The sequence below is a fragment of the Gymnogyps californianus genome, chromosome 7 (assembly GCF_018139145.2).
Source record: "Gymnogyps californianus isolate 813 chromosome 7, ASM1813914v2, whole genome shotgun sequence".
NCBI classification, from domain to species: Eukaryota; Metazoa; Chordata; class Aves; order Accipitriformes; family Cathartidae; genus Gymnogyps; species Gymnogyps californianus.
The window spans coordinates 23,576,676-23,588,663 of record NC_059477.1 but is presented as its reverse complement, the minus strand read 5'-3'; the positions used below and the strand labels follow the sequence as shown (position 1 = coordinate 23,588,663).

Below are 11,988 nucleotides of genomic sequence, written 5' to 3'. Positions count from 1 at the left end.
GTCTCAGTTTAAGCAAGTGTTCGAGCATGCAAAAATTCTTTACCGTTTCTGACAAGAATTTATGGATGTATATCAGTACCATCTAGTGGAAATAAGAGTTATAGCACTCAGTAGGCTCGCACAGGAAATGCCAGATTTGACTTCAATAACCAGGATCCTTCAGCAGGAAGTTAGGTGTGGTCTGTAGAAGGAGACTTTAAAAAAAAAAAAAAAAGAAAGAAAAAGGAAAAGACATGATGGAATTTTAGCTGCAGTCTTCCTTGGTGCCATTCCAAACCCACATAAGTGCAAGATTCTTCACTGGTAATGAATTTTTAATTGTTTCCTGCAGTATTAAAACAGGATTACGCCTTTTTTTTTTTTTCTGTAAGTAACAATAAAATCTAACAGGATTCTGCTGCAGGACCACTTTCATTTTCCTAATTAACCCTTCTGCTGCTTCTAGTCAGTGCAGCTTCCAGCAGCAGTTTGTTACAGACCGTCCATGACAGAATGCACCAGGTGCATTTGCCTGCAATGGAAGAGCATGCTCATAGGGAGACCTGCAGGAGTTTGATGTGTGTGGATGTCTGTGTAGGTGTAAATGGTTGAAAAGGAGGAGAAGGCATCGTGTTACAGTTTATATAGCAGGCTTCAAAAATATGAATTTGTTGCAGCTGTGCTGGAGTATGTGTATTTAGCGAGACAGTAAAATAGGGTCATGCTGGTTGTATTCTAACTACTGTATCGTTTTAATTTGATAATTGTTTCTTGGGTATATTGTCTTACTCAGAAGTTGTTACTTTTTTATTGCATTTGCTATATTTTTAATGTGCGTACCCAGGAGGACTCTTGAGAAAAATTCTTGAAGGCTACGGCAGAGATCCCGTTTATGATTTCAGATCAAAGTATTTGCATTGGGAATATTTTCCACTTGTTCTTTTTAACTGAACTGTCTGGAGACATTAAGAAGAGATGGTTCTGCTCTTGTTAGTGAAAATTGTGGAAAATATGTACAATTGATATGGTATCAGGCATAAAAGATCTAAGTGCAGTATGTAATGATTAAAGATCATTTTTGTTTAATTCAGCAATTCTTCCAGTGCACAGTGTGTTGCCAGGCAGGGGATCTGAATACAGGTGCTTATGCCTGAATCTTGTTTCCTGAGCTGGCAGCTCTGCAAAGGCAGCATATTTGTACCCAAAGAGAAGGAGCATCTCACATTACTTTCAACTGCTCCCTCTGGCCTTACATGGCAGTAGTGGATTCTACGAGTCATTTCTGGTCCTTATAGCTAGAGGGAGGGTTGGTCCAAGATGCAGCTTTCAGGATAATAAGGAGGTGAATTGTCTGGAGTCTCATTCCTCAAAACCAAACAAGAAACACTTCAGAACTGTTGATTCCTCACACCAAATGTGATGGAAAATATCTCCTACTTTATTCACTGGAACAGATAGCATTACCCTTGATAAAGGCAAGAAGATGCTATTGTATTGTATGTGACTTTTTTTTATACAGTCTATAGAATTGGCAATCTATCGTCACAAGCACTAAGTGAATTTTAAAATAAATGTTTTAAGAATTGATACCTTCAAGACAACTCTAAGAGGCCAGCTGCAAAGGCAAATGGTTTATCTTGAAATAAAAACATGAAAAAATCCGTTTCACAGCAGCCTCCTCTTGGATGATAATCACTGAATTTCACAAGATGTCCCACAGAAAATTCTATGAAGGTATATTCTTTTATATTGTTTATAGCTATTTGCTTTGCTCTAAATTTTTTCTGTGTTTTTTATATTTTTAGCACTTTTTTATGAGAGAGGCTAAACAGTAATTAAGAGGTGCAGGATGAAAAGATGGCACAATCAGTGCTGGTACCACCAGGACCTGACAGCTTCCGCTATTTCACAAGAGAATCACTTGCAGCTATTGAGCAGCGTATCATTGAAGAAAAAGCTAAAAAATCCAAACAAGAACGCAAAGATGATGATGATGAAGATGGCCCAAAGCCAAATAGCGACTTGGAGGCAGGAAAGACACTGCCGTTTATTTACGGCGACATACCTCCAGGAATGGTGTCCGAGCCCTTGGAAGACCTGGACCCATATTATATCAATAAAAAAGTGAGTGTGTTGTATATTTCTATCAGACTTTAAGAAGATGAAAATACAGGGAACCCTCTCACAGACATAGTATTTCCAGTATTTTGGACCTGATCTTACATATAATACATTCCCTTAGCAGCTGATTTCATTGGCAGAAATCTTAATTGTAAGAACAGAAGTTAGTAATGAAAGTTTGTGGGACCTGGTCTGTTGGTAGAGATGCATTTAGGTTTATTTTAATCTACCTGGAATTTTACTAAAATTTATAACTTTCAGTGTTTTACACACAGGAGAACTGAAGAAGTAGCACAGGGGTTATCTTTAGAATTATTATTTTATTAATTGCTGTATTATAGATGTGAAAGGAGCAGACCTTCACTATGAAACCCATCTCAAAGGTAGCTAGACACCTTCTCACAAACTTTCTTCACTGTCATGTGGAAAGCCTAGGTTGCATTCTCTTGTTGCTGGAAAGGATAGGGAAGTAGGTAAAGGTAATTTCTCAGGATATGCTGAAGATCCTCCTCTTCCGTTTTGTACTCTATAGAGGCATCATATATCCAACTTAGTCTGGGTGAAAAATTTTTCGTGTCCAGATTTATATTGTTCTGTGATGGTTATCAAAGAGTAGGTTTTTAAAAGAGGGACATAAATAAAGAGGAGGTAGGAATTCCTCTTGGAGTGTCGACAGAATGTTACGTAATTTTAAAAATATTTTATAGAGATGTTCATTTTTTTCAAAAATAAAACCACATATTTTCTTTTTGTTTAAAGTAACAGCAACAACTGTTGTGGCCAAGCACAAAAGTGCTGAACTTTAGACTTTTGACCAGATGGCCTTGGATTTCCTCCAGAATTCCAGTCCTTCAGGTTTTGACATCATATGTATTGCAACATCATTATTCTACCAGTAAAGAAGAAATCACTGATATTTTTTTTATTTTTCTGTCGTCATAATTTTTTTCTTGTGCTTTCTTTTCTTTCCTGTGGAAATTAGCTGGTGAATAAAACCAAGTGAATTTAAAAAAAAAACCAACATGAAAGCAAAAAAACTACTTCAAAGAAAAAGGAAGAAAACCCCCAAGAATTGTTAGGAGTCAAACTTGAACTAAGTAAAAAAATACAAATGAAGATATTTCGTGCAGGAATTAGGATTATGCCTCATCACTAATATGTTGAAACAATAACAATATAGGCGTACTGTGATAAACTAAATAGACAGAACAGCTTTAAAAAAATCAGCTGTACCTTAAATGTTCTTTGCAGAATTTCTAAAATTCAATTCATGTTATGGAGAATCGTGAGTTAAATTTGAAAACAAAGTTTTCAATTAAATAGCATGTTCTGCTCCCTTTACTCAAGTGATTTACCCTGTTGAAGCCTGGAAGTAAGGCAAATGGAATTTGGGTCAAAGTCCTGATCCCTTTCCTTCATTCTTTCCCAGTTCTGCAGTAGTAAAAATCAGTAATAAATTCATTGCTGGAAATCCTGAAGTTAGCACGCGTATTATCATGCTTTGGAAACTAGAAAAGTAATTCTGCAATTAAGTGTGGACGTGAAGTAAAATCCTGCTGAGTTGCGTGTTCCTGATTGAGAAGTGCGTAGCAGTTGTCTTGAGCTTTTCCAAAAGCATAGTGGTTTCTAGTAGGAGATGTAAGACTCCAAACTATACGTGCATTGCAATCATAATTTCTCCTATTATTTTTCTTGGTGTTCTTTGCATATCTTTGAACATCCTTGTTTATGTTAGACTCCATTTTAATTTTTTAATATGTCTTGATGAGTCAGCATCACACAAATGAGGCTTCATCAGAGGTTTTGTCAGAGTAAAGGGAACAGAAAATGTATGAAAAAGTCTGATTTGAGGGCGTATTTTCTTGAACTCCAGGAAGAATAGTAATAGAGTTGAAAAGCGATGGTAGCAAAGAGTACATTACAGACCAATCCTTTCTCCTCTACAATAAAAGACCAAAGTATGGCTTGAGAATCAATGGGTATCTGGGAATGCAAATATGTTCAGTTTGGAAGCACTGACATTTGTGATTTCAGGCAGGGGGAGGCATTGTGTTTTCAGGATTTCAGCTGCTGTATTTGACACACCTGCTCAGAAAGTAGAGCGTAATCTTTACAAATGCTGCTCTCTAATTCCAGCTGAGGCAGATCATGGCTACTGGCTGTGCTCCAGGTTTGCATGGCTTATGTTCCCTTTGGGCTTTTTGGGGCTGCCACAATGCTAGCTAGATCCACTTACCTTCAATGACCATGAACTTTCACCCATGTGTAGAAAGAAAAGATGATAGAAATAGATAGGAATTTCCCCAAATGCATGGAAATCTAAATAATTTTAAAACTTACTGCATGCTAAATAAAGCCTTTATTCTTTTTTATTTCCCAGGTTTTAAGAAAACTATTACATTTATGAATGCTTTTTTTAATGTTGGTAATACGCATGAGTTATTGCTGAAACTGTGGAGAGACAGTGAAAATACATGGATTATTGAATTCTGTATTAGGTAAAAGTAAAGCATGACATAAGAAAAATAGAATTGCAGGTATGAAACTCACAAGAAATAGTTGAAAAGAGAAGCAATACATTATTCTTAGAGTACAGCAAAAACTATTCAGTACATTAGTGTTATGTTGAAAAACTGGTTATTGAACACTCAATTTCCTTATTTTCGTGAAGATCACTCTTGAAATTTAGATCACTGTAGTACTATTGTCTTAGTACTTTGATGTGATAATTAATGCTGGTTATTTCATTCAGGGAATGTTGAAGTTTTAATGGCTCTTTTTTTAAAGTTACGTATCTCAGTGTATATCTTATAAGATACAAAAAGTATACTAATTCTTCAAATATTACGTACATTTGTACCTTATATACCTATCTTTGTTTTCTTGCTAGCAATATCAGGATTACTTATGATTTCTAAATAAACTTATTCAAATGTTTTCATGGAATTATATTTATAGTAATTTGGCTGGACTCTGCTATGTGTGAACTGGACAAGAGGATTGTGATTTTGAGGGAGGTGTAAATGGAAGAAGAGTTTGACCAAATATGATTAATGATGAAATGAAAATCCTTCTGGGTTTGACCTTGTAACTTGTTTGTAACTTGGTATCTTTTAAATGCTATTTTTCATTCTATGTTTCTTTTTCCAGACCTTTATAGTATTGAATAAAGGGAAGGCAATATTCCGATTCAGTGCCACCTCTGCCCTGTACATGTTAACTCCTTTCAATCCTCTTAGAAAAATAGCTATTAAGATTTTGGTACATTCATATCCTTTTCAAGTGGTTAGTCTAAAACTGTAGTGGATGAGATGTTACTTAGTATTTAAATCATTCTCTGGCACATATCCCAGGATCAATATGATCTATAGTGCTTTGTCCCTCTTCTCTCTACTATTTCTGTCTTCTGTTCTTTTTCTTATTCCCTTTTCACATTTGTGTTCATTGCTGGATCTTAATATAGTAATCTCAGAAGCCAGACAACCAGTCATCGTCCTTTACAATTTCTTCCTGTGTCTTTTTTCTTCCCTCACCTATTTTTCCCCTTCCCTCTTATTTTTCCTATAATCATCACATCTTTTTTCATCTTTTCCCCTCCTCCACATTTTTCATAAACTGCAGATATATTGCTCAAAATACTTTCAGTTCTTCACTGACGCTTTGTGTTAAAAATCAAATTTTTGATCCCAGGTTTGTGCTTGTATGAATATTTAGTGAAAATATGGTTTCATTATTCCTTTTCATTTTCTGATTCAGATCACAATTGCAGAAGGATAGGTTGATAAAACAGCTTAGGTTTCTTGTTTTATTATACATTCTCAGTCTTATATGTATCTTACCGGTCTATTTTATTTCTTGATCATTATTGCATTATGCACTCGTAATCCTGTAGATGTTTTAATTTCAGTCTTCAAGCAGGTCGTGAGATTTCCACATTGCAGGTAGAGATTTGCAAAGCTAAATGATCATAATGACTTACCTATTTTGTCTTTTTCAGTGTTTTGATAGCTGACTATAGTAGGCATCCCACTGGTCTGATCCCAAATGCTGATATGAGCAATGAGGGCGTTGACTTCAGCAAGTCTGCTTACTTAAGGAACAAATACAAATGTTTGCACACTTAGATTTTACAAGAGTCTAACATAAGGACACAGAAAATAGTTTTGTGTGTAGCATTACATACAGGGATCCTAAGATCATGTAGAATAAATCTTGAAAGGATTTTTTTCAATCTTGGTGTAATGGAAGTCTGATAATTACAATTGCTGTTATGTGTTGGATGTTGTTATCAATGGCTAGCCTACAAATTACTTCAGAATCAGTCATGACACTACATAGCCTGTTTTGTATTTGCTTGCTACAGGTGTCATTACAAATAATTATTTGTCAATTATGTGACACTCCCTAGCATGTTATAGAGCATTATTCAATTACATGGAATAATGGAAGATCATGGGACTGAGATGGTGGTGAAGAGCTAGAGTCACCAAGGTCAGAATGTTAAAAAACATTGTTTAAAATTGTGGGAAGGTATATTCTAGTTATTTCTCCACTGATGAAAGAATAGTGAGGATTTGCAACTCTGAGAGGACATTTTATCAAAAAGGTTTTTAAAAGCCTATGTAAAATACAGGCTTGTGAAACACTCATTTTTTATGTTTTTTAAAATACCTTTCTTTCTCTTCTGCTCCGTTCATATATGAATTACATAGTGAGAAGCTAGATTCTGAATAAAGGATTTGAAATATATTTACTGAGCAGAAAACCCGAAGAATTGTTGAATGTAATGCCACAGTTGTTTGACAGTTCAGAAGGCAGACGTATTTACTGTCGCTTGAAGTTTTTTTTCATTAATGTAGACATGCAAAAAAAACTTCTTGAGGGGAACCTCACAGTACTTCCCACCCCGTTATACTTGGATTTCTATTTAGGCACCGTGTGAACGTGCATTTCAGTTACAGAAGCTAAAGCTCTTCTCAAAATCGAGCTTTGCCCTCTTTCTAGTTTTAGGTGATGGTGCCATCATGTGGACATTTTGTGCATCGTCATTGTGGTTTTCATTTTGGTGTTTGTATTTTCATTTCTAAAAGAAGTTTGTCACCAGTCTTGAGTGTGAAAGGTTGTAGATCCAGAGCAGTTCTGTTAAAATCAATGAAATTATTTATGTCTTGGACCTGTTCTGGAATTCTGTTTAGATTTCTTTTTTTGAGAATATCATATGCCTTCCCCTCCACCAACATTTATATTACAAAAGCCATATATAAAGCAAACGGTAATAAAATACTTTTCTCCCTAAAATTTCCCTATGCTCTCTCCTACTATGTGATAATTAGCTTTCAATATATGTATTATAACGATAAGCAAAAATGTTGATACATGCCAAATTTTATGGTGAAACATAAAAGAAAAGTGAAGAAAATGTATTTTTCACTGTTTTGTATGCATGAAGTAGATCAGATTTGTCTAGATCATCCAAAACAAATGCTTTTTGTGTTATTGCACTAAATTAGAAGCTACTACTTCAAACTTTCACATTTTTATTCAAAAGAAAAAAATCACCTAAGGTCTTCTTAAAATTAAGGGTTGGGGTGTTTTTTTCTATCTTTCAGATTTTCTAATTTTTGTATGTGTTTGTTCTCTTTTAGCAATAAAGCAGTGACTGTGGAAGCTTTAACATATTCAGGGCTTTTCCCTGAGTGTTAACAGAGCAGTGGAGGGATAAATAGCTCCTGATAGTGGAAATCTGCCAAAGCAGCATGTTATTTGATACTCTTTTTGTGAGATTTTCTGGCTTACATTCCTTAACTCTTAACCTACATTATTCAGCATGCTTATCATGTGCACTATTTTGACCAACTGTGTATTTATGACCATGAGTAACCCTCCAGACTGGACAAAGAATGTAGAGTAAGTTAAATGGATTTTCTTTGAATAATATTCAGTAATCTGAAATAAACTGCTGTAAATTATTTTATATTAGGATGGCATGCACTGGCAGCAACTACCTTGTTGGCGTATCCTTTCAACAGGTATTCTGATGCTAGTTCCTTCTATGTAATATTAAATACATATATTTTACAACACTTGCCTCATTACAAGTTGTTCAATGTCCATCCTCTGTTTGCAGTACTAGATGGGGAATGTAAGAAGAGAAGCTAGTCTTATGACCATGCAAAAAAGTGGATTATAAATATTTTCCACTGCATTCTATGTTACGTCTGTGCAAGAATGTGGGGAAATACACTCTTCCATCTCTATTGCAATAACCGCTACAGATAAAGGGATTGTCTAATGGATGGCTGTGTTCACCATAGTGCAGCTTTCCTTTACCAAAGACAATCTAACAATGGAAAGCTTGTATGAAAAATAAGCTATTAAATAAGTGTTTAAATGGTTGGCTAATCTTCCCATAGGAAGAGAAGAGGTCCAATATGATGTCAACTACTTGGTGCCGATACACAATTGATGCATATTTTGTGATAGTTCCAAGGCTGTAGACCAGAGTGTGAAACACTGCTCTTCATGGTGCTTCATTTTTGCAATAGCATTTTATGCTTCTGCTTCTTCTTCATTCCGAACTGCTTTGGATGATACGTACCTGTTTAATCTTCAGTAATCAAGAGTGAAATCATAGGGCTATTAAAGTCAGTGGAGGCATACTCATTTTGAGTTCAATATGAACATATATGTATTCAGGATGTCTAGCATATAGTAAATATTTATGAATAAAGATAGCTAGCTTGAATATTTCTTCATGTCATTATATTGTGCCATTTAGATACACAACAGAAGTCCTCATCTGTTGAGTAATGTTGTGCAGGGAAGAAATTTTTTAGTAATTGAACTGAAAAAAATCACATTGGAAAATTGGTTTCAGGTTGGCTCAAGTCTGAAAGCCAGTTCAAGCCTTTTAAACAGTTTAATTTGAATTCTTTTCCATTAAAGATATAAATGAAACTAAATTTCAAGATGACATCATTTGGAGATAGAAAATTGAAATTACTCAGAATGCCAGAATTAAATATTTTTGCTTTTTACATTTCAACCACATTTTTTAGTCAAAATGAGTAGCTGAATTTTATTGGCATTTGTAAATATTTTTGGTTGTTCTTGCATAGGATTTTGCATCTGAAAACACTCGTTTCATTCCAGTACTATGCCTGTCTTGCTGAAGGTGAAGTACTGGATACACCTACTCTGTAACAAAGTCAGTGGGGACTGATGAGGGTTGGCACATTGCCAGCTCATGGTAATAAGCAACATTTCAGCACAAAAATAACATTGAAGAAAGAAATTTTTAGTCTGGAAGCAACTTCTGAAATCCTAACATAATCCATCTGTGTGTTTTGTTATAGCATGGATTCAGATTGGACATAAACATGCACCAATGAAGTAACCGGGAATTTTGTAACTGTCTCATTGGTATAGATTATAGAATTTGAACTTAAGCTATGGGTTGTCATTTAGTATTTTAATCATAATTTGATTCCTCCTTCCGTATGGTATAAATTCTGCAGACATTTAAAGTTGGTTGTAACTTTCATTAAATTCTTGTGCCACTTAAAGAGAAGAAAATGAGAATAAAGCAACTAGAAAGCATAATGTGTAAAGATAACGTGTGTGTTTCTATAAACTGTCTTGCATATTTTCCTCAGATACACATTCACTGGAATTTATACCTTTGAATCACTTATTAAAATTCTTGCAAGGGGCTTCTGTTTAGAAGATTTTACATTTCTTCGAGACCCATGGAATTGGCTAGATTTCACTGTCATTACATTTGCGTAAGTCTTCTACTTTTTTTTTAAATAAAAAAAAAATCTTTCTGATAGCATGAAATTAGTGACTAAAAATTGCCTCATATTTTGTCAGCCAGAACATTTGGAGCCTGGACTTCCTGCGGTTTCAATATGTTTCTTCTACCTCTTTTACACATTTTAGTATTTCTAACTAAGCATGTGCTGCAGAGGCCAGCATGGTGTGCCAGCCCGTTAGGATTGTGAATGCCATCAGCCTGAACTGTTCATATCCTGTCTCCTTTCTGCATACTAGAATTAAAGGAATCCTTTTGACTTCCTGCTATAAGCTGACCAAATTAGGTTTCAAACATCAAGTCAATGTGGTTTATTTTGATAAAACTTAATTTAATTTTATGGTCAGAAGCATATTTATAACACAGGCAAAATACAGAAAACGGTGAAGAGGTCTTGATCAAAGACCCAAGCAAATAGGATAAAATCTGCCTCAATTCTGAGTAACTGTGATTTAATCCTACAGGTATGTAACAGAATTTGTAAACCTAGGCAATGTTTCAGCTCTTCGAACTTTCAGAGTATTGAGAGCTTTGAAAACTATTTCTGTAATCCCAGGTAAGAAGTAGTTGGTGTGAGGTGTTAGGCCCCTCGTATCTCCAGCTGTTATTTGTGTGCTGTCATTGTGTTTGTGTGTGAACTCCCCTATTACAGATATGTGACAGAGTTTGTGGACCTGGGCAATGTCTCAGCGTTGAGAACATTCAGAGTTCTCCGAGCTTTGAAAACAATATCAGTCATTCCAGGTGAGAGCTAGGTTAAACACTGAGGCTGACTTTTGTTCTACAAAGGCTGTACTCATGTTTTTAAAGCATAAGCCTTGTTTGCTACACATTGTTAACAGAAAAGCAGGAATCAAGACATGTAATTTTATTTAAATTGATTCTTGCTTTTCTTATATTAGTTGTATTTTCTTTTCAAAAAAATCAGCCTTTGAGTTTAACAAATTCTTGCATGAGATATTTGCAGTAAACAGCCTATATGATTTGCATCTTATGACATCGAGCTTTCCTTTACATGTTTTAAATATAAGTTAATTTTAAGCTTTCATACTGATGCAAATTTTATCATTTATTGCAGGCACTTGATATAGCAACTTAATTCAGTTTTAAGTCATGTATAAAAAATTAAACTCTAAAGGATAGCATGGGCCATGCATGGGGTATTGTTTTAAAGATGTCTTTCTTCTCCAAACCATCACCCCTCTTATATTGTAAGATGATATCATTCAAATATGCACTTATAATGTCTTTATAATGGGTTTATGAATGCAGAATACTTTTTAAAAGGTTCATATAAGAAAGGTTTGGGCAAGAAGCATCAGCAAAAGCAAACGATGCTTTTCTATGTAGGGTTGAGATATAGCATGAATAATAAAATCACTCGTTTTGGCATAGACAATGTGTTTGGTATTATCTACTTTTTATTTCTGTACACTGTAAAATAAGCATAAACTTACAGCTTTTCATTCATCTTCACAAGTAATAAGGCTTTTCATGAAAATTATTGTATCACAAACATTAGACTCAGTTGTCATTTTGCATGAAATCTTTATCTTGTCAGGAAAAATCACATGATTTTTTTGTGTGTTTAGTATCTGTTTAACATCATAATAAAAATCTTTTCTCTTTGCAGGCTTGAAGACTATCGTGGGAGCCCTAATTCAGTCTGTGAAGAAGCTCTCAGATGTTATGATCCTGACTGTGTTTTGTCTGAGTGTATTTGCACTAATAGGGCTGCAGCTGTTCATGGGCAACTTGAGGAATAAATGCCTGCAGTGGCCTCCAGACAATTCTACTTTTGAAACAACTGTTATTTCCTACTTTAATAGCTCTATAGGTGAAAATGGTACATTTATTAATACAACAATGACAACATTTAACTGGGATGAGTACATCGAAGACAGAAGTAAGAGTTAATTAAATCATCTACTGCATTGATTTTCTGGAATTTTTTTAAACAGATACAAAAGCATCAGTATCTTTCTGTTGCATTTAAAATGGTGTAATCTGGCCAAGAGACAGAAAAGCACTCATTTTGTGTAGTAAATAAAAGAACAGTCGTAATGTAGTTTAAC

The 11,988-nt window shown here is 34.8% G+C and overlaps 1 protein-coding gene across 1 annotated transcript in view; it reads left to right on the top strand.

Moving 5' to 3' along the window:
• The first annotated feature begins 261 nt into the window (after window positions 1–261).
• The window catches only part of SCN2A (sodium voltage-gated channel alpha subunit 2), a 56,940-nt gene continuing 45,213 nt past the window's right edge, over window positions 262–11,988 (top strand). Inside the window, exons 1-7 of the mRNA XM_050900241.1 lie at window positions 262–303; window positions 1,785–2,103; window positions 5,251–5,369; window positions 7,918–8,007; window positions 9,756–9,884; window positions 10,566–10,657; window positions 11,547–11,819. Coding sequence (XP_050756198.1) covers window positions 1,837–2,103; window positions 5,251–5,369; window positions 7,918–8,007; window positions 9,756–9,884; window positions 10,566–10,657; window positions 11,547–11,819 — 970 coding nt within the window. The 5' untranslated portion in view covers window positions 262–303; window positions 1,785–1,836. The remainder of the gene's footprint in view (window positions 304–1,784; window positions 2,104–5,250; window positions 5,370–7,917; window positions 8,008–9,755; window positions 9,885–10,565; window positions 10,658–11,546; window positions 11,820–11,988) is intronic.